General features: G+C 39.4%; 1 protein-coding gene across 8 annotated transcripts in view; it reads left to right on the top strand.

The window, feature by feature from the left end:
• Positions 1 to 23830, top strand: part of LOC135740505 (uncharacterized) — a 71186-nt gene that overhangs the window by 21254 nt on the left and 26102 nt on the right. For all 8 annotated transcript variants that reach the window (XM_073813096.1, XM_065258892.1, XM_073813099.1 and 5 more), the window contains 3 exons: positions 11924 to 12040; positions 18214 to 18393; positions 21309 to 22592. In XM_073813096.1, coding sequence (XP_073669197.1) covers positions 11924 to 12040; positions 18214 to 18393; positions 21309 to 22592 — 1581 coding nt within the window. The remainder of the gene's footprint in view (positions 1 to 11923; positions 12041 to 18213; positions 18394 to 21308; positions 22593 to 23830) is intronic.

Genomic DNA, 23830 nt, shown 5'->3' on the forward strand with positions numbered 1-23830 from the left:
CACTGAACTTTATTAGACCTGACTGATGCTTTATAATGAAATATCCCTCCTTTATTTGAGATTTAATGTGGGGTGCTTGTGAAATCAGATTTGTATATTTAATAAAGCAGAATAGATCAATGCATTGTCATGTAGAGAGTCAAGGAATCAAAGTATTTCCATTTCCATGTCACTGTTCGTTGCTTTATTAGTTTATTGACCTGAAACACAAGTCGGTACACATTTCCGTCGCATTGAATTCATTTGATTGTTGTTGTTGTGAGGTGTAGAGTCTGTAAAGTGGCTTCAATTATTTTATCGTTTCAGTTCATCAATGTGTTTTCTGTTGGCTTATTTTCTTTGTCATACTTGAGTTTATATTTGTGATGTTACATGCCGAGGGGTATTAGACGTTACTGTCGTCTCTTTTAACTCTCAAAGCTTTTTGCTATTCTTCTAAATTAAAGGTTTGTGTTGACTGACCGCATCGGTTCTGGTCGTTTTCTGTCCACACATTAATAAAACTCTGAATAGAAGAGCAGAAAGCTACAAATGGAGAGTAATCAGACTGTCATTGCATGATGTAATCGTTCTGTCACAGACATTGTGATGATGTAATGCAGATAAAGAGTATTTACGGTTGCGTTAAAACAACACAATCTGTTTTATTTTAGGGAAAAGACACTAAACGGTTTGTCAAAAACTAGATAACACAGTTTGTGTTACTTTTAACACTTTTAACTTGTGTTGTGCCGTTTTATTTGTTGAATGAACATAAATGGACACATAATGACACAACGTGTTAAATAGCATAACACAAACCATGTGTAAAAAATGAACATATCGTTTTTTTTTATCTCTGGACACCTGAGGTCAGTGCAGCTCACAGACAGACGGAGGGGTCAGACAAACGGGTGGTCAGTCAGACACACAGACAAAGTCAGATGGACAGTTAGTCAGACGCACATACAGTCGGACAGTCAGTCAGTTTGTGTTATTAAATGTAATTGAACACGGGAGTGTTTGATAACATTTTGTGTTATTTCGTCCTTAAGATGGCGCTGTCGTGCTGTATTTTTCCCCATGAACCCCAGCAAGACCTGGATTACTGCACATTTATCAATGTTATGAAAAGTTTCCGTTTCTTTCTCTTTCAGGAAGTAAGTAGGGCAGTAAATATAGATCTGTGATCTGAAGCTAATACAGGTGTCCAGGGAATAAAGACGCTCAACATTTCTATTTATAAGCATGCAGGCATGACTTTATTTATTTGCTGATTGGGACAATGCATGTGCATGAGGCAGGGCATGGGGCAGTAGGGTTGGGGCTGTAATGATTGACGGATCTAACCAGCTCTTTTGTTTTTTCTCTTTGTACTCTTTTCTGGACTCCTGTCGCACATCTCTCTCTCTTTCTGTCTTTCTCTTTTCGCCCTGCGTTGTGTGTGTTTTCTGACCCTGTGTTTCGCTCCAGACGTCTAGATCTTCTGCAGCTGACTCTCATCTCACCCTTGTGCTATGTGCTGCTCCGTCACCCGGCAGGACCTTCTGGAAAACCTGCCATCCTCTTCAAACGCTTTGCTTAACCACTTGAGTGAATTAACACATTCAGAAACACATCATGGCGTTGTTCAAAAATGTTATGAGATGCCTTGCTTTCCACCGCTATATATTGTTGACTTCTAAGGTGCCTTACATGTGCATTTTGCTGTCATGTTGTGTTTTTACGCCAATGAATGGGCCAAACATTGACCTTTTGCGTTTTTTTACTAAGCATACCACAGTGCATTCTGGGATTGCATTCCTTGTGAAGGATGCATTGATAAATTTGGTGGGATGTCTTAGGCCCTATGATCAAATCACAAGTGGACGACACTATATACAGGTGTAAACGAGGTGTGAAACGTTTTTAACTCATCCACTTTTGACCACATCCATAGGTAGTTGAAAATGCTTTCGACCAGATTGCTTTTGTTGTGTACACTCACCTAAACGATCATTAGGAACATCTGTTAAATTTCTCATTAATGTAATGGTATAATGGTGTGGGGGATGTTTTCTTGGCACACTTTAGGCCCCTTAGTGCCAAATGGGCACCGTTTAAATGCCACAACCTACCTGAGCATTGTTTCTGACCCTGTCCATCCCCTTATGACCACCATGTATCCATCCTCTGATGGCTACTTCCAGCAGGATAATGCACCATGTCACAAAGCACGAATCATTTCAAATTGGTTTCTTGAACATGACAATGAGTTCACTGTACTAAAATGGCCCCCACAGTCACCAGATCTCAACCCAATAGAGCATCTTTGGGATGTAGTGGAACGGGAGCTTCGTGCCCCGGATGTGCATCCCACAAATCTCCATCAACTGCAAGATGCTATCCTATCAATATGGGCCAACATTTCTAAAGAATGCTTTCAGCACCTTGTTGAATCAATGCCACGTAGAATTAAGTCAGTTCTGAAGGTGAAATGGGGTCAAACACAGTATTAGTATGGTGTTCCTAATAATCCTTTAGGTGAGTGTAGATGCTAAAAGACCGCCTACTCTCCGCCTTTTTATCCAATGTGTGATGTACCGATCACAATGTTGTGAACCCACAGTGTTCAGTGTGATTTTTACACTTTCATTGATATACCTAAAGCGACTTCTCTCCGCCTCTTTCATTTCCATTTCATTTTGTGAGGGAAAGTTGCACATGCTTATTTTATCAAAAGCTCTTATGTATACATGTACAAAACTATGTGCAGCATGTTTACTAACAACACAAGCAGCGGTACCAATAGACCATCCCTATGAAGTAATCAGGACAGAAGCGGTCGAAAGTGGACGAAAGAGACGGATTATTACACCAGATGCAAAGCTAGTGTAAGCTAGCGTGCCACAACATTATACTTTTGTAAAGACAAATACACTGACTGAAAAAACATTTAGGTGAGATCGTTAAAAAATGTATTGTCTAAAAATGACCCTCCCTTCTTCCATATATCACCCATTTTGGAATATTTCCAAAATTTACCGGAAACTTTCCGCCCCTTTGCAACCCTAATCTTGATACCAGGTGCTCCTAAAAGTGTCACACTACTATTTAGAAAAGTCTTTGCTTTTTATGCATGCATATTCTTATATTGTCTGCATTTCATCTCACAGTTATGAAACACAAAGAAACTGTCCAGCATTGTATTTCAGACACTACACTCGACCGCACACATTTAAAGAAACACATTTCCTCTTCCTCTCTGGCAAAGTCATTTCAACCACGCTGAACATCAGCACAGCCACAGGACTCTTTGAACAAACGGCACCGGACGAAATCTTTCATTGTCTTGAGAAGCAGGGTCTTGTGAGGGAATCGTAGCTCAGAGTTAATGTTGATATATGTGATAATGATGGCCTGTACACACATGAAAACTTTATCTGTTTACTGTATTAGAGCCGCTCATAGAAACACATTTATCAAATCAAATTATCGTTTGTCAGCATGTCCTACAGAGAGATCTTGCAACTTATTTTCCTTCATCAACATGTCAGATATGTTTAATAATAACGTTGTGTTTATCATCATACAGCAGTCGCCCAAAGAAACCAATAGATAGTGCTTTTATTCTTATTACAAACATTTACATAGATTGGCCTTAAACAGCATTTGGACACTTCAGGCATGCTTACAAATATTTAAGTGTCGTTTTATTAGATAGCAAAATATCAAAGCAAGTGCTCGATTGTTGCTGGAGCTTTTCTTGTAACTAACTTCACTTTTGATTCATTTTTGCTGTTTTAATAAACTGTATCAATGTGATTTTTATTGAATATGAAGTCAGCAGAGTAACCACAGATGGAGATGTTTCACAAACACCAGTGTTACAATACTTTTTCTATTTGTTTTAAACTTTATAGCATTTACCTTATTAGATATTTGTACTTGATATTTGCTCTGATATTTTATGATATAATCCAAATCAATTTGTTCATTAACTGCAATTGTCCAGATGCATTTTGGGCTCACTGTAGCAAAATCTTTTTAAACTTACACATGCACACGCACACACATGCACATGCACACACATGCACGCGCACACACATGCTCGTCAGTCCTCATCTGCAAGATTTCATTGACACGCACACAGTAACACTTCCAGCCCATCTCAGTGACATTATATAACCTCCTTTAATCTGTCTAATACAACACTTAAGTTAATTTCACATCAAATCTGTGTTCTGGATATGCAATTTTGTGTTGTTTCAGCTGTTTGTTTCTTATGTCTTTATGTGAAGCATCTGTGACTTTCTTTGTAAATGAATAATGGTTCTTCTCATTAACATCCTCAGACCTCACTACAAGACTGAAGCTGGTCGCCATGTGCACATTTAGAGATTTAGTTTTATATGCTTACTAGTTTAAGTGTGCTCATAAGTGTGCATACAGCAACTGATGCAGCTTTTCAGAGAATGCATGTTTCTACATTACAGTGTTTCAGTCTGTTATAAGTGTACACTTTAAAATCACCTCTCATAAGATAAATAGCTCTTTGCTAATATCATGTATGATCACAGGTTGAAGCTTCAGTCTTCTAGTGTGCGCTTGGCTTTACTGATGTTTCTGCATTATATGTATTCACAGCCACTGCATGCTTGATTTTATTTTATGAATTAATTTTATTATAGATCTCACTTGTGACCCTGAACCACAAAACCAGGCCTAAATAGCATGGGTATGGGTATATTTGTAGCAATAGCAAATACATTGTGTGGGTCAAAATTAGAGATGCACCAATATATCAGCAAATATCTGTATTGATAAAAGCCATTTTTATCACTTTGGGCCGAACAGAAATATTAATGTTCAATATTAATGGTTATTATAGGAATGAATAACATTTTGAAAAATTAATCTTCAGGATTTAGTTAATGCAAGTTAATATGACCTCTAAACTATCGTTGTCGGCCGATATCAGTTTAAATAATCTGTATATGTTGGCAAATTGAATATCGGTGCATCTCTAGTGAAATCATTAGTATATTAAGTAAAGATTATGATCCATGAAGATATTTCCTACCTTAAATATATAAGAAAATGTGTTCCCAAGGACTCCCAAGGAATTTAAACAACTTTAAATGCTATTTTCTGTCAAATAGTTGTATCTTGGCCAAATATTGTCCTATCCTAATAAATCATACATCAATGGAAAAGTTAATTATTCAACTTTGATGATGTAAAACTTTCAATTTAAAAAATTAACTCTTGTGGTTTTGTGGTCCTGGGAAATATTTCCTAAGATATTAGACTTCAAATAATCTCACATATTGCAAACGCTCTGCTCTCAGGCTCCTGTAGTCTGCAGTATATTATAAATTATATCTTATATATATATATATGTACATGGTGTTTTTCTAGTGTCAATACAGCTAATAAAGTTTTTATTGACTGCAACTGAATGTCTAAATTCTTTCACTATTTCTCAACTTGAAAGCCTGGTTATTTGTTACAGTATTGACTCTGGGATGTTTTTAAAGATGAAGTGTGTAACTTCAATACAACTAGCATCATCAAACATAAGTCAAATAAAAGTCTGGATAGGGGAAAGTATCCATCTTGTATTCATCACTCTTTGCTCTTCCTCATTGAGATGGTGAGACCACACCAGCTCCAGTAACAAACAGAGATACGGCTGGTGTGTTCGGGCGTCATCTATGCAGTGGTATCTCCTACGGGAGCCCTATATGGGTCAGCGTGGCCTCATTCAGTCTGGTTTAGGGCTTGAGCGGCCCGCAGCACATCCTGAATCGCTGTGTCCCTGATTCTCCTGGGAACTAAAAACTCTGTTGAACCTCTGTGATGTCCATCTCTGATCCAGCTAATACGCTCTTCACTAATATGTGTGCGCTTATCTAAAACAAACATACTTGCATATGATTTACAAAGAATATGTACGATTGTAGAGATATATGGGTAAGGTTAGATGAATCATAAATCTTCACCAGTTACTTTAAATAATCTCCTAAACGAACAGTGAAAGTGAATGTGACTTTCATACTTCAAAGTTGTTTAAATAGAGCATTGATTTTTCCCTTGGCTTACTTGGTTGTTTTGTAACTCCCCGTTCAGACCACCAGACACTTTCTCCCGTCTCTTTCAATGAGGTCGTTAGGAAGAGTTTCTAATTCTAGTTGTCAGAAACTTAACTGACTAGAGATAGATGACGTGAACTCTTTACTGCTTTGCTCTCATTGGCAGGCGCTCCCGAAAGTCTCTCATCATTTGTATAAAGTTAAACTTTCCTCAACTTTGTTGTGTCGCTGGAGACACCCGGTCACTGACCCCAGAAGTTGGCAAGGTTCAATTGAAATGAGTACTGCTACTGCTAGTCGCTGGCGGTCTAAATGGGGTTTAACACAACAACTGTTTTGCATTTGTTACAGCACACGTTGCGAGGCCACCGGGGGTCTCTTTCTGTTTGACTGGTGCCTGTGGGGGTGCAGTTTACATTCAGGTCCAGTCGGGTTAAAAAAATTGCTCAGGTCATTTTGGGTCGAGTACATTTCTTGAAGACCTGAGAAGACCTCTAATTGCGTGTCTGCATTTGTAATATCCTTGCTACAATGTGACATTTGATAATTTTGTAGCATTTATTGTTCAGCGCCAACTTCATTTTATAATCCGTTTAATCTTCTCTTACATCTGCTGTCCTGACCTGGGATCAGTTCCATGATATTAATGACATTTTTAGATGGAGGGGACTCGCCATGGACATAGCCAGAGAAGCTGGCATGGTGTTAAAAAGAAAAGAGGGAGTGGCAGACATAATGACATGCAGCTGAACTCAAATCTGTCACTGCGGGTGGTCGGCTTGTGGGATTTTTAATGCAAATGACATTTCTGCTCAGCAACAGCTAACGGGAGGGAGGTTTTATTGTCTACAAATTTAAATAACTTTTAAATACATTGGTTTAGAATAGTTTGTTTTGAATCCTTGAATGGACTTTGTGATAGGAGATGTAATGTGGTAATACACATCCTCTTATAACAAACATGACACTAAAGCGTGAGTAGGTCACAGTGATGCCCACTTTCAAGTCCTTATTCTAAAATCTTTCCTCTTAGTTTAAGATCTTGTTGCCCGTTTGATGACCTTATGTCTGTAGGTTCCCTGTGATGTGTTAGTAAAGCCCTACAGCGCTGAAGCGCACAGTCTCCTCTCTGTTCCTGTCTCATCTCACACCATGTAATACTGCGATAGACGAATCTGAACTGAGGTCAGCTGTGAGGCTGCTTCTGCACCGATGTTTCTGAAGGAGCCGTTACCCATAATCCTTTTCTGCAGAGGAGCTTTTCTCTGTCTCCTCATTCTTAGGATTTGTCTTTTGAAGATGTTTGGATGTATTTTAAATCATTTTTAATTCCTTATATTGCGTAACCACTGTAATCCTTAAGCTAAATGTAGTAAATGTTAATGGAGCGTCATGTTAGGAGGACCCCTGCAGCGGGAGACTTTGAAGGGCAGATGAAGGGTCCTGTCTGCTGCTCGTAGGGATAATTCTTGTCCTAGTTTGACTGTGGTTCTGTATAAGAGCATCTGAGCGACTGTCTGGTCTGATTTTGAAGTTATTGGGTCAGCCAGAGGACGCAGTCTTTTTAATGCGCTCCTCGTCTTTATCCTTCATGTTTACTTTCTCTTTAGGCAGCTACTGACATTTCATTGTGCATAAGTTTCATTGCATTTTTTTTTTTTTTTGCTTTAATGAATATCAAGAAATGTGCGTGTCAGAACAGAAGACATTTTTATATACAGGTAAAAGTAATAAAGACTATAAAGTGCGATAAGAGCCTTTTATGGTAACAGTGGGATAGTCATTTTGACGTCTGATAACTAAATACTCAATGAATAACCTAGTTTATTATTATCATGTTTAACTTAACTAAGAGTTCACATTGCACTTTTTAGAGGTTATAGACATTATAAACATTAACTTTATGTAGCAGACACCTCCGGGCAAGGTTATAGTTGTCCATACTGTAGTTCAGGATACCGACAGCTGATTGGCTGTTAGTGATCACACGTGTTTGTCCCCAGGTGATGTTATTGATATAAATAAAATCTTATAACAGACAGACAGTAGTTCAGTCATGAGGTCACTTAGACATTGTGTCATTGCTCTGATCCTCAGGCAAATGTGTCATGAGATGAGATGTTTGCCCAGCCAGCATTTCTCTGCTCTGCCTGTGTCCTCATTGGCAATGCTGTAAAAATAGATAAGGGTCTGTGTGCGACCCAAGGGAGATTTGGAAGCACAAAGATACAGAAACAGAAAGCCACAAAATATATCGGGAGGTTACCAACACTGTTGTTGGTAAGATTGATGGTATAACGGCATAAAGACTTTCAATAAAACACTAAATAACATCAAACCTCAGCTTTATTTCTCAGAACATAAACCAGCACAGGCAATTAATCCATCTGTATTATCATCCGTCACTCACATTCTTATTATTATATAAAGAAACATATTTTATTAAATGAATAATGGAATGTTTAAATATATTATGCATCATTTAAAAACAAATTTATTTGTGCTGTATCTGTAGCATGATGTCAGCCAATAGCATATCATTATGTATAGCTCAGTGGTAAAGCATTACATTAGCAGCACAAAAAATCACAGGTTCAAACCTATAAAAATGTATACTTTATGATGCACTATAAGTCGCTTTGGATAAAGCATCTGGATTATGAAGATATGCTGTATTATGAATGCCCCAGCACATTACTTAAAAATATAGTTTTTCATAGTGCATTACATTTCATTACTTGTTGTAGCTCTCAAACGCATCATTGCATTTTAAATGAGAAGGCTGAGTTACCATCCTTGTATACCCGAAGAGGTTTTAATTGGTATTGTTTTATATACAAGTCGATTTGTGGTCTTACCCACATTACCTGTCTCTTACCTTTTCAAATTCAAACGAACACTACAAACTTCTTTCAAATGATTTGTTGCATCTTAAAGTTCCCAGGGTTTAAACAGACGTTATGCAGGCGGTTCTGGACGTAGACATTTTGCATGCGGTTCTGGACCTAGACGTTATGCATGCAGTACTGAACCTAGACGTTATGCATGCAGTATAGGATGTAGACTCTATGCATACGTTGCTGGACATAGACCTCATGAATGCGTTGCTGGCCATAGACAGCATGCATGCGGTGCTGGCCATAGACAAAATACATTCGGTGATGGCCATAGACGTCAAGCATTCCGTGCTGGCCATTAGGGCTGTCACTTTTGAGAAAAATCTAATTCGAACGGATTTCGAATATCATGCAATGTATCCGAATATATTCAAATATCTAGGCGCCGCCCCCCACGCGCATCAAAAACCCACCGTAATGGAGATTCAATCACAAAATTATTAACAGTGACAGTCATACACAGGGTTGTCTGGATTACTTTTTACTTTATGTTTGAAACGGCAGGTTATCAACTTATGAATAACAAACTTATATATATATAAAAATGATTCAGAACAGTTACAAACAATAACGTGACAACTTAAATAGCAGCAGGAGTATATAGGCAGACGCAAACGGAATTCGCGCCCACAGATTTCGGCAGAAAACTCCGCGGAATTTCGCGGATTTAATGCCCATCATTGACAAGCACACATATCCCGCGCTTGAGCGTGTTTGTGACCAGAACTGTCATTGACAACAAGCACACACGCGCGTTTGTGAGCCGTCATTCACAAGTACATTAACCCTGCGCGTGCTGTTTGCTTGCCCGTTTTCAATGATAAAGAGCACAAACCCTTTGATACTTGAGATGAAATTAAACTTATAGATGAGTTAATCAGATCTCACTTGACTCTGTCGTCTATGTGACGTGCGACAGTCAGCACATGATCATTTAAAATCCGTTTACAAGACAAATGCTGTTGTTTAATATAAAGTTTACATTGCGTTGTAAAAATGATGAAATTATCTTCATACGTGCTAATTTCATAATGCGAACGTATTAACACAAGCTTTTTATTCTGCTATAATATTTAACACTATAAACAATATGTCATTTTATATACAAACTATAATTCTATCTTGACATGCACATCAGATTCATTTTGGTCCCATTTGATTCCCTCTCTTGCGCACAGTTGCTGTCGTCGGTCTCACTCTCATCCTTCTTCCTATTACGAGGTGTTACTGTAAAAAATGCGCTACACATGGCATTTAAAAAACCGGATGGTTTATTTATAGTTCGAATACGGATATTTCACGTCATGTTCGAATGCATATTTGAATATCGAATAAAAAATGACAGCCCTACTGGCCATAGATGTCATGCATGCGGTGCTGGACATAGGCGGTATGCATGCGGTACTGGACATAGGCAATATGCATGCGGTGACATAGGCGGTATGCATGCGGTACTGGACATAGGCGATATGCATGTGGTACTAGACATAGGCATCATGCATGCATTGCTGCCCATAGACGGCATGCATGCGGTGCTGGACATAGGTGGTATGCATGTGGTGCTGGACATAGGTGGTATGCATGCGATACTGGACATAGGTGGTATGCATGCGGTACTGGACATAGGTGGTATGCATGCGGTACTGGACATAGGTGGTATATATGTGGTACTGGACAATGCGTGAGTATATTCAACAACTGAAAACGTTTCTCATTACATTAAATAACAAAAGACATCTACAATCAAACAATGCTGGGGTTTTCATGAACACACATACTGATAAAATGCATAGGTTTGAATGGTATGTTAGTCACTTTGTATAAAGTATCTGCCAGATGCATGAATGTAAATGTTTTCATAGCGCTCGGCTGAGTTGTTTGTTGGCGAGCGGTTGTTTGACTGAGCGAGCTCCTCTTACAATCTTCACTGGAGGGAACTCAACATGACTTGACAGTTCTGGGCTACATGACCCTGAGTTTTTGGCTGCTGGTCTTGCCGTCTCTTTCTGGATTGTGTACAGCTCTGAACTCCAGCCAGCTTTCCCTGCACTAACCTCAGCATCACCCCGAATGCCCATCACACACCCGGAAGATTTAGAAGATGCACAGAGGATGTCACACCCATCTTACAGTTCAGCTCCTGGAGCAACATTAAGAAGAAGAACCTTGCTAAGAGGACACAGTAGGGATGCTTATTGATGTACTTTAAAGTCACACCACCCCGGCTGTTCATCTCACATTTGTGCTCACTTTGAAAACTCACTTTAGGAGTCTTGTGACATTCTCATAGCAGCACATTATGTCTTAAACCAGATGGCTTATGTGAAAAACTGCTGTAAGATGAGGAGTTTAAGGAAATCAGATGATGAATGAAATAGTTCATTTCTGATATTTTCATTCCTGAAATAAGCATCTGTCTGTCTGTCTGTCTATATTTTCATTAAAAAAATCATGTTTATGTGCATGCATTTTTTGGGGGATGATATAAGCTGGTTATGTAAATAAAGTCTATGCTTCATAAAGCTATCTTAATATATCTATAGGTCTAAATTTTCATCTAAACCTGCCTGTAAAACACGGATAGCTCCCAGTTGCAGCTCTGTTTGGGTTCTGGTTCCCCACAGCGCTGCTTTGACTTTGGTTTCCATACTGTCGGGTCTTTTTATCGTCAGCCACTGACCCGTCAGAGAGGCGTGGGGAGGGATTTTGGGAGGGTTTTTTCTCACCCACCACCTCCACTTCAGTTTCAGTCAGAAGTTTCCTCACTGAGATTGGACCATGAGTTCACAGTGAGCCAGTCCGGGATCACTTTAGGCCACTTTAACCCAGCGGTTTCTGCTGTGGTGTAGCACTGAGTTATTGACAGTAATGAGTTGTGTTCTTAAATCAGGCCAGGTGAGTTGAAGGCGTTGATGCTATAAAAAGTTTTTGGTTAGTAATCAGAGCAGAAAAGTAATTGTATTTCTCTTACAGATGCAGTAAATCCACTGGACGCGCCAGGACTGATTTCAACATCGTGGCCAGAGATGCAGGATTATGTACAACCACATCAGACTGACCAGCAGGCCTTTGGAACTGATTTAATAACAGGTGAGATGATTCATGTGTCCACTTTAGATGCGGCCTCGCGGATATTTGCTAAAGATTGTAACATATAGGTGGTTGCCAAAGCTTTGCTAACTTGTTCTAAAGTGTTCATAGTTGGTTTTAACCTGTTGCCATGCAGGCCCAATTCAAAAACCCTCTCCCAGTTTTACATTTATAAAGGTCTTGTGAACTGAATTTTGATTATTTCTGTTCAACGATAGAATTAAAGTTTCATTTCCATTTGGACAGGTACATTTCAGTACAGAAGTCACAAAAATGTTTACACAAAATAGAATACACAAATTGACTGAATTATGAAAATTAGATATTTTTGTGAGATGTTACAATGGTATACTGAAGTATAAATACAAGCATTTCATAAGCGTCAAAGGCTTTTATTGACAAGTACATTAAGTTAATGCAACGAGTCAATATTTGGAGTGTATACCCTTCTTTTTAAAGACCTCTGCACCCTCTTTCACCCTGGCATGCCCTCAATAATATGCTAATTTAAATAGGGAAAGTTTATCATCTGTACATGTTTCAAAGACTTGCAAATGTTTACACTCAAGTGATTTTAAACAATTTAACAGCAAAAAGGCACTAAAGTGAGCAGTTCTCTGTACACACAGATGCACGTGCGGTTAAATGTGTCCAATCAGCTGTGATGATCCCTACACCCTTCAGAGATCAGAATTCTTGATGTGTAAACTTTAGAGAGAGTTGTGTTGCGGTGTCTCATACTGTAGTTCATTAAAATACATTTGGTGAATAGAGCAAAGGAAAAACAACTTCACTTTTCTCTTTATGTGGAGCGACTGTTTATGCTGCATCTCCTTCCCGAAGCGTTGTTTGGAATTCACCCTCCGTCTGCATGTGGGCGCGGGTTTAAGGGCACTCAGTAGTGCATACACGGAGAGACTTGTTTTGAAAAGCTAGTGAACATTAAATCTTTCTGTTCTTGACAGGACACATACAAACAAAATGATCTGGAAAACCACAGTATTCTTTTTCTAATAAAAACATTTGTTTATGTCTTAAGTGTATAAGGCAGAAAACAGTCCATGCTCATCTTAAAGAGACAGTAACCTAAATTAACATACTTAAGTCTGTGTCATTAATGTTAATCAAACAACACAAGACAAAGAGAAAATCACTTCTGTAGCTCCAATAAATAAATTTACATTTACATTTACATTTAGTCATTTAGCAGACGCTTTTGTCCAAAGCGACTTACAAGTGAGGTAAACAATAGAAGCAATTATGGCAACATAAGACAGCAATACATAAGTGCACTGGAAATAGTCTCATCAAGTCCAACACAATATACATAGCCAAGGGTATGTTAGTAGTTTTTTTTTTTTTTTTTTTTTTTTTTTTAGATAAAGAGGAAGGTAGATAGAGAAAGAGATAAAGAGAAGGGTAACTAAATAAAGATAGTAAATCTGTAACTAGATAGAAAAGTTTGAAGACAAACTTTATGTTGGCTTGACAAAGCCTAGCCTGAACGTTTAAAACAGATTGAGAGAAATTTAAAACAAGTTTAGTTTAGTTTTATAACTTTCCGTAAACATGATACCAAAAGTTACCATGTTAGCATGTTTAGCAGTAAGTTAGCATGATGCTAACATGAATTAGCATGAAGCTAGCATGATGCTAACATGAATTAGCATGAAGCTAACATGAATTAGCATGAAGCTAACCTGATGCTAACATGAATTAGCATGAAGCTAGCATGGTGCTAACATGAATTAGCATGAAGCTAGCATGATGCTAACATGAATTAGCATGAAGCTACCATGATGCTAACATGAATTAGCATTAAGCTAGCATGATGCTAACATGAATTAGCATGAAGATAGCATGATGCTAACATGAATTAGCATTGTGCTAACATGAATTAGCATGAAGCTAGCATGATGCTAACATGAATTAGCATGAAGCTAGTATGATGCTAACATGAATTAGCATGAAGCTAGCATGATGCTAACATGAATTAGCATGAAGCTAGCATGATGCTAACATGAATTAGCATGAAGCTAGCATGATGCTAACATGAATTAGCATGAAGCTAGCATGATGCTAACATGAATTAGCATGAAGCTAGCATGATGCTAACATGAATTAGCATGAAGCTAGCATGATGCTAACATGAATTAGCATGAAGCTAGCATGATGCTAACATGAATTAGCATTGTGCTATCATGAATTAGCATGAAGCTAGCATGATGCTAACATGAATTAGCATGAAGCTAGCATGATGCTAACATGAATAAGCATGAAGCTAGCATGATGCTAACATGAATTAGCATGAAGCTAGCATGATGCTAATATGAATTAGCATGAAGTTAGCATGATGTTAGCATGATTAGCAGGAAGCTAGCATGAAGCTAACATGAATTAGCATGAAGCTAGCACGACGCTAACATGAATTAGCATGAAGCTAGCACGACGTTAACATGAATTAGCATGAAGCTAGCACGACGCTAACATGAATTACCATGAAGCTAGCACGATGCTAACATGAATTAGCATGAAGCTAGCACGATGCTAACATGAATTAGCATGAAGCTAGCACGATGCTAACATGAATTAGCATGAAGCTAGCACGATGCTAACATAAATTAGCATGAAGCTAGCACGATGCTAACATGAATTAGCATGAAGCTAGCACGATGCTAACATGAATTAGCATGAAGCTAGCACGATGCTAACATGAATTAGCATGAAGCTAGCACGATGCTAACATGAATTAGCATGAAGCTAGCATGAAGCTAACATGAATTAGCATGAAGCTAGCATGATGTTAACATGATTAGCATGAAGCTAGCATGATGCTAACATGATTAGCATGAAGTTAGCAAGATTTATTATGAAATTAGCATAAAGCTAGCACAAAACTAGCATGAAGCTAGTATGACTTAGCATGGAGCTAGCATAAGGCGAACATGACCAAAAGACCCAACCCCCATGTCTCTATGATGTTCGGATCCAGAGATATAAGGCTTTGTTCATTATGTTGCTAGGGTGCTCATATTTGGTTGCTAGGGGCGTGGCTTAATACCTCAATAAGAATCCTCCGAGACTGATTGGATGCCTGAGTAAAATGAGCCCACCCCCATGTCTCTGTGACACTGTGCTGCAAAGATATCCATCTGGGGATTTTATAATGGCAGTCTATGGGATATGTTGCTAGGGTGCCCAAAAATGGTTGCTAGGGGCGTGGCTTAATAGCTATGGGGCGATCCTGAGAGACTGTTTGGATGCCTGAGTAAAATGAGCCCACCCCCATGTCTCTACGACACTCTAAAGTGAAGATATTCCATCTGGGACGCTTTTATTCCCTTATATGGGCATGTTCCCTGCCCCATTATAAGTCAATGGGGAAAATTGGGTGGTCCTTACGCCCCAGGGGTGAAACTTACACCCCAACGTGATGTATGTTCTTACACAGTCTGACAGCCTCTTCAAATGTGGTAACCCACAAGTTTCTACAAATTTCTCGCTTGCAGCTATGACCCGTCAAAGTTTGTCGTAATGTTAAGTCAATGGAAAATTTGGGGTGTTTGAGCGCCCCGTTTAGGAATTCGGAAGGTCCCATCAGTTGGAAAAGATATAGCATAAATCTACGTACCAGTCTTAAAAGTTTTGTAAAGTTTTGTGGGTGTAGCTTGAAAGCTCTAGGAGGAGTTACTGTTAGAAAAAAGTGTGAACAGAAGAATAATAATAATAATAAGCTTAGATCGAAGAACAGTATGTTGGCTTTGTCAAGCCAACATAATTAGGAAGTTAGGTAATGGTGGAAGAGATGGGTTTTTAGCCGAGTCTTAAAGACAGCTACAGTGTCAGCTGATCGTGTCACGACCGGCAGATCATTCCACAGTTGTGGGACAGTTCCTGAGAAGGTACGCGTTAGTGTTTTTTTCCCTTTTTGAGATGGTACCACAAGTCGGCGCTCGGTGGCAGAGCGCAGTGATCGAGAGGGTACATAAGGCTCTATAAGCAAGCGAAGGTAAGGGGGTGCTGACCCAGTGGTGGTTTTAAAGGCCAGGAGCAGAGCCTTAAATTTGATGCGGGCTGCTATAGGAAGCCAGTGTAACTTGACAAAGAGAGGAGTGACGTGCGCCCTCTTTGGCTCATTGAAGACCACTCTTGCCGCTGCGTTCTGAATCATCTGTAAGGGTTTGGTCGTGCAGGCTGGAAGTCCTGCCAGTAGCGCGTTGCAGTAGTCCAGCCTGGACAGGACAAGAGCTTGGACCAGGACCTGCGTAGCATGCTCATCTAGGAAAGGTCTAATTTTCCTAATATTGTAGAGGATGAATCTACAAGAGCGAGCGGTGCTGGCAACATGCTCCGTGAAGCTAAGCCGATCATCAATGACCACTCCCAGGTTTTTGGCCGTCTTGGAAGGCGTGATGGTCGAGGAACCTAGCTGAATGGAAAAGTTGTGCTGAATCTTTGGTTCGGATGATATGACAAGCAGTTCTGTCTTCGCAAGGTTAAGCTGGAGATGGTGATCCTTCATCCAGAGTGAGATGTCCCTCAGGCATGCCGAGATGCGGGCAGAAACCGTAGGATCATCAGGGTGGAACGACAAGTGGAGTTGAGTGTCGTCTGCATAGCAGTGGTAGGAAAAGCCATGTTTCCGAATGACAGAGCCCAGGGATGTCATGTATATCGAAAAGAGCAGCGGTCCAAGCACAGAGCCTTGAGGGACCCCAGTATCTAGACGTTGGGGTTCGGAGACGTCACCTCTCCAGGATACCCGAAATGACCTATCTGAGAGGTACGACTTGAACCATAAAAGCGCTGTGTCAGTGACACCCATAGACATGAGAGTCGACAGGAGGATGCGGTGATTGACGGTGTCAAAAGCTGCAGATAGATCCAGTAAGATCAGCACAGATGATTTGGAGGCTGCCCTTGCCTGCCTTAGGGCCTCAATGACTGATAGCAGCGCAGTCTCAGTGGAGTGACCACTTTTGAATCCAGACTGATTGCTATCCAGGAGGTTATTTTGTGTGAAGAAAGTGGAGAGCTGGTTGAACACAATGCGTTCAAGAGTCTTGGAAATGAAGGGAAGAATATTATATTTAATTTATACAATAAAGATAAAGAAGTGTTATTATTCATTTGATTCGATTTCTGTAACTAATGCTTATTTTAGACCTTACTTAATGTGCAACTTTATTCTTTTTTATAAATTCTTGTAATTTCTTAATTTGTTCTTATTAGATTTTTTCCACCCCTTTTTTGCTGATTTGAAAAATTATCTGATCTGTGCCTCAAAAACCATAATGTGATCGGAACCGCGAGTTTTGTGATCCATCACACCCTTAATGGACACAAAATTTTGATGTATTGTTCCCAAGCTGCTTAGTTATCACTAGTTATTGCTCTATAATGCTGAAAAGGCATAGTTGGTCACCAAATGGTTCTTGGATGGTTGTTAGAAGTCGCTCTCCGAGGATGTTTTTCTACCGTTCTTGTTTCATGTCTGATTCAGCTGCGGGTGATGAGTCATCTCAGACGCTTCAACTCTGATGCTGCGTTTCACCACCTGTTACAGACCTTACATGGCTTCTGTCAAATCTCATATATCTGCAATCTTATCTACCATATATTTATTAATAATAAACATGTGTATGTCTTAATATCTTCATTAAAATCATTTAAGATTTTATTTATATCTTAATATACCTCTTCTATACGTTGCTTTAGTAATACGTGCAATTATAATATTGAGTCATAGCCGCAGCAAATTTAACTGCTCATGCTATCATGTATTTTGTTGTGCTATCTGTCGTTTTCTGTGCTTTTCACTGCTTCTATTTATGTAAAGCTGCTTTGAAACAATTGACTTTTGTGATAAGCGCTATATAAATAAAATTGAATTGAATTGAATTGAATTAAGAAGGTTCATACAGACGAACACTATTTTCATTTATACAATGGGTCTGTTGGACGCTTTCATGGGTATGTATTATTTTTCGATATACGCACACCGGCCCTGTCAAATACCTTAAAATAACCGTGCTATAAGTGGAATAATTGACTCCTGTCCTTTGAAGTATTTAAAAAATAATGCACACCTCTGCTTCGCGTCGTGCTGCTTTACCACCCTGGGTTTGCATTATTTTAAAACGGCCTGTTATCAATTATTCCCTGTCCGACAGATTTCTCTGAGCCCAGCGTGATGTCAGCACTGAACACAGGTGAGAGTCCTGCTCCTCTACAGACAGAAAGACCATCTGAACCACAAGAGTCACCAGCAATCCAGGCCACTGAAGCCCCCAAAATACCCGATGAACCCCTGATAGCCATCACACCCAAGAGCCCACTAGACACATCTGCAGGTAGAGGACACACATACATCATAATTATATTCATTTCTCTTGGATGTAAACTATGGTTATAGTGTTCCTGTCATTACAGTGATGCAAATGTACTGGGAATTATGGGATAGCTGCAGGAGCTCTGTGGGCTCTGTGTTTGTTTTTATACTGTGCAATGATCCTCCAGTAGGAGGCACTGTAATCAATGACAATCACAGCTTTACTGACAGTTGTCAATACTCATCTAATGTACAGTCATCCTATATTATGGGACTGTCTTGTGCCTGCTTGCATACAAAGTGAAAGACATCTACCAGATGCAAGGTTTAATCTGTTGAGCAGACATGATTTGTTCAATATTATTTATTCAGTTTCCACATGTATAATGTAGACACTAGATTAGACTAAATTATATCTATTTAAAGGATCACTCCACCTTCATTAAAAAAATCCAGACGGTTTATCTGATTAATAACAATAAGATAAATCAAACAGATGAATCTATGCTGTTCAATCTGATGTAGGAGAACCTGTGAGTATCCAGTGCATTGTGGGAGATCTGTAATCCTGAAGAAAATATGTAAATGCATAGGTTTTGCTATTAATGTACACTTGCTTTCACACACTTAAATGTTACTCCACTTTCACATTTCACAAAAAATCTGATAATTTACTACATCCAAGATGTTTATGTATTTCATTGTTCAGTCGAGAAGAAATAATTTTTTTTGAAGATATCATTCCATGATTTTTTCCTTATAGTGGACACTGTGGACCTCAACAGTTTACCCGCTGCAAAAAATGACTTGCTAAAAATTCTTAAAAAACACAAAACACATTTTTCTAAGAACCTAAGAAAAATGTGCAACTTTTTTTCTTAAACACTTAATTTATGAAAAATGTTCTGTCATTGGCATTTTTTTTTCTTTTGCTTGTTTTAAGCACAAATTCACTTAAATTTGGTATTTCTTGTCTTAAAACTACACTTTTTTTAAGGTGGATTTTCTTGATAAGCAAAATTTTCTTAATTTAAGAATTTTTTTATATTTGTACTGAAAACAAGACAAAAATACTAAGTAAGAAAGTAATTTTTAGCAGTGTAGTTTTAATGTAGCTTTAAAGCGCTCTAAACGATCCCAACCGAGGCCTAAGGGTCTTATCTAGCAAAATGATTTTCATCGCCAAAATTAATACTTTGTAACCCCAACTTCTCATCTTGCACTAGACGTGTGATGGAACAGCGTGACCTTCCATATAACTTCGTAAGGTCACGCATGACGTATGCAAAACTACCATTCCAGTGTTTAAAAGTGTGGAGAAAGAGGAGCGTTTAGACGACAATGTATGTGTTATGATACTAATTAATGTCTGTGTGTCAGTTTATTGTTTAAAATTTTCTGCAAGTGTGCGTTTTACATATGTAACCTTTCGACGGGATTACGTATTACATAGATTTGCGCTGTGGGGATAAACTGCTAGTACAAGATGAGAAGTTGTGGTTTAAAAGTACATATTTTTTATTTTTCTTGACAAAAATAACGATCATTTTGCTAGATAAGACCCTTATTCCTCGGTTGGGATTGTTAGAGTCCTTCGAAGCTGCATTGAAACTGTAAACTGTTGAGATCCACTATATGGAGAAAAATCCTGAAATGTTTTCTTCAAAAAACTTAATTTCTTTTCGACTGATCAATAAAAAAACTATCTTGGATGACATGAAGGTGAGTAAATAATTTTTTTGTAAAAGTGGAGTAATCCTTTAAATATGTGAAAGCAAGTGATTACAAAGTCATTTACACCATTTCTTCATGACCACAGATCTCCCACAATGCACTGCATACTCACAGGTTCTCCCAAATCAGATTGAGCAGCATAGATTCATCTGTTTGAATTATCTTAGTGTTATTCATCAGATAGACCGTCTGTCAGAATGACGCTACACAACCCTATTTCCTATCAAGACATTTGAGTCATATCCCACAATCTATTGCTTCTGCTCATTGCTTTAGATAAGGAGACTAGAGATTCCAGTTGATTGCAGTTTTAACTGGGTTTTTATGAAAAGTAAACCTTCTGATTTGTTTATCTTTATTACATTTGGCAGACTCTTTTATCACGTGACTTACAGTGCATTCAGTCTATATCCATGTCTTTTATCAATATGTGTGCACCTTGTGATTGATCCCTTGACCTTTCTTTTGCTAACGCAGTGCCAGACAAGTTGAGCTAAAGAAAGCAGCTGTGCGTTGCTGTGTTCACGTTAGGGTTTATTTTGCATTGATTAATTCGTACTCTAGTGATTTGTGTTGATATTCCTGAACTGCATTTACAGAAATATGATCAAGCAGTTTCAGTAATTTTGCTTATTAGATCTGTCATTGTACTGTCAAACTTAATCTTTACAGGACTTTAGTGGGAGACAGTCCATCTCATGCTGCCAATGTTTAAATTCATTTTTTAAGTGGGTGAATGAGAATGTGTATGTATTTAAAGGAACATTCCACTTTTTTTTAAAAATAAACTCATTTTCCCGCTCCCCTAGAGTTAAACATTAGATTTTTACCGTTTTGCAATCCATTCAGCTGATCTCCGGGTCTGGCGCTCCCACTTTTAGCATAGCTTAGCACAATCCATTGAATCTGATAAGACCATTAGCATTGCGCTAAAAAATAACCAAAGAGTTTCGATATTTTTTTTATTTAAAACTTGACTCTTCTGTAGTTACATGTGCAATGCTAATGGTCTAATCAGATTCAATAGATTATGCTAAGCTTTGCTAAAAGTGGTAGCGCCAGACCCAGAGATCAGCTGAATGGATTCCAAAAAATGGTAAAAATCAAATGTTTAACTCTAGGGGAACGGGAAAATGAGTATGTGGAATGTCCCTTTAAGAGACATGAGTGTTGCTCTAATTTTCTTTCTTCTTTGCATACGAGGTATCTTTGGTGAGCGCTGGTCTAATGAGGCCGGCATCCCATCTGATCTGCCCTTCACACCCAGCGTTTCCACGGTTATCAGTCACCATGCCAGTCACCTGGCTGAAAGTTCACATGATAAGCTCGATTCTCATTGGTCCCCCAAAGAAAGTGGAGCTGGAGATGGTGATGAGAGAGAAGGTGAAGGATCTGACCGTAAAAAAGACAAGAGAAAGAAGAAAAGAAGACCCAGGGATGAGGTGTTTGACTTTCACACAGAAATTCAAAGTGAAAGTGCTTTAACTGACAGCCCGCATCATTCGTCCCCACGCAAGGAACGGGACAGAGATGCAGGCTGGGAGGACGCCGGTCGAGTTGGTGGTAGAGTCAAGAAGCCCAAAAGTCGAAAGAAGATTCCAGAGGAATGGGCGATCCACGCAGAACCATTTGTCCCTGCTTCCATGTCAAAAGAGTTTGGAAGTGATTTTACCTCTCCACTTGCAGATGACAGTGGTTTAATATCGCTCTCTGAAGATTACACTGATGAGAGCCTCATTCCTATGTCTCTTACACAAGATCTTCTATCCCTCACTGCCACTACCCCACCGTCCACACTGCCACTTCAACCTAAAGTGTCATCCCCAAAGTCTCCAGATCAGACTTCAAGTCTCTCTCCGCAGCTTCCCTTGTCCATGTCATCTGGCTTCCATGACATCATCATAGAAACAGACAACACCTTCTTGGATAATCCACCTGATGCTTTTGAATTGCCGTCACCACTAGGCAAAGCTGGTTCCCCTGCTTGCCGCATCGATGAAAGTCAATCTTTCATGTCTGTTGGTGGAACCTTTGAAGAGGCCATGTTAGAACAAGAACCCTACACTTCTTCAGTCACTGACACCCAAGTAACAGTTGAGTCCCCAGGAAAGGAACCACTGATGTCCACCCCCGGAAGCACTTGTTTTGTACCACCTATGGAGGCACTGATCTCTGCACCACCATTCTCACCGTCTGGACCCGCTTGGTCTCTAAATAATCACAATCAGCCCTTTGATCTTGCTGGGATTGAAGGTGTGCCCTTTGAGACTCCAGCACCGCTACTTTCACCAAAGAACAAAACCCCGAAAGACTCCAAAGCCAAACATGGGAAGAAGTCCCGTTCATCCTCATCAAAGAGTCCCACCACTCCCGACGCTAAGTTGCCCTCTCCTCAGAATTCTGGTCTGAATCCATCTGCACCACCATTTTTCCCCAGTTTTGCCGAGCCTCGGGAACCCATTGCGGGAATGCCTGTTACCCATGAAGGTTTGTTGTGGAAGTTTGGGGAGTGGATCCACGTAATGCATGGCTGTGTGGATTCTAGGCCTGTGATTTATTAAGCTGGCCTTGAGTGAATCATTTCTGCACCGCAATAACTAACACGTCACCCTATCAGCTGGACTTGAGTGTTAGGGATCGCTCACCCCGGGTTGGCTTGGTTTGGCTTGGCTTGGGTGTTTCATCCACAGTGAATGAACAACTGTGCTCCCCCCATTAACCATGTGATCCAGGGTTTACTAATCACAACGCTTTTGGTTTGCAGTTGATCAAGAAGGCGTTGTTGTTGTTCCCTCACGTTCCCAACACGCTATTGTTGTGATTGTGTGCTGTACTACCACTGGTGGCACCTAACAATGAAAATTGTTTCTTTTCACTACCTCTCCATATTTTCTCTTCTAGCACATTGCAGTGTGAAAATGCACCACTTTGTCCCATTTTTTTGCATGTGTACAAAGTAAAATACAGTTTTAATAATACTCTTTTTCTTTTCTCCCCCTTGTCCTGCTGACATCATCATCTTTTCTTCATCATCAACTCAGGTAAGTCAACATTTCGTTCAGTATCATTTTCTTTTTTTGTCAATTTCTGTATATTTTATTTCATAGGAAAGCCTACATTTTTACTTGTACACTAGATATGTGCCATCCATCACAAAGCATACTTAATTTGACTCGAATGTTTATATAGGCGTTGGTTGCATGCAATACCTTTCCTGGCCTAGACGGGTTTATAAGATGTTAAATGAAGGGGTGACGCTACGAATGCGTATATAGGTGTTGGATGCATGCAATACCTCTCCTGGCCTACAGGAGTCTATAAGAGGATGTTTAGTAAAGTGGTGATGCTACGAAAACGTATATAGGCGTTGGACGCATGCAATACCTCTCTTGGCCTACGTGAGTCTATAAGAGGATGTTTAGTAAAGTGGTGATGCTACGAAAACGTATATAGGCGTTGGACGCATGCAATACCTCTCCTGGCCTACAGGAGTCTATAAGAGGATGTTTAGTAAAGTGGTGATGCTACGAAAATGTATATAGGCGTTGGACGCATGCAATACCTCTCCTGGCCTACAGGAGTCTATAACAGGATGTTTAGTAAAGTGGTGATGCTACGAAAAAGTATATAGGCGTTGGATGCATGAAATACCTCTCCTGGCCTACAGGAGTCTATAAGAGGATGTTTAGTAAAGTGGTGATGCTACGAATGCATATATAGGCGTT

The sequence above is a fragment of the Paramisgurnus dabryanus genome, chromosome 22 (assembly GCF_030506205.2).
Source record: "Paramisgurnus dabryanus chromosome 22, PD_genome_1.1, whole genome shotgun sequence".
Taxonomy (NCBI): domain Eukaryota; kingdom Metazoa; phylum Chordata; class Actinopteri; order Cypriniformes; family Cobitidae; genus Paramisgurnus; species Paramisgurnus dabryanus.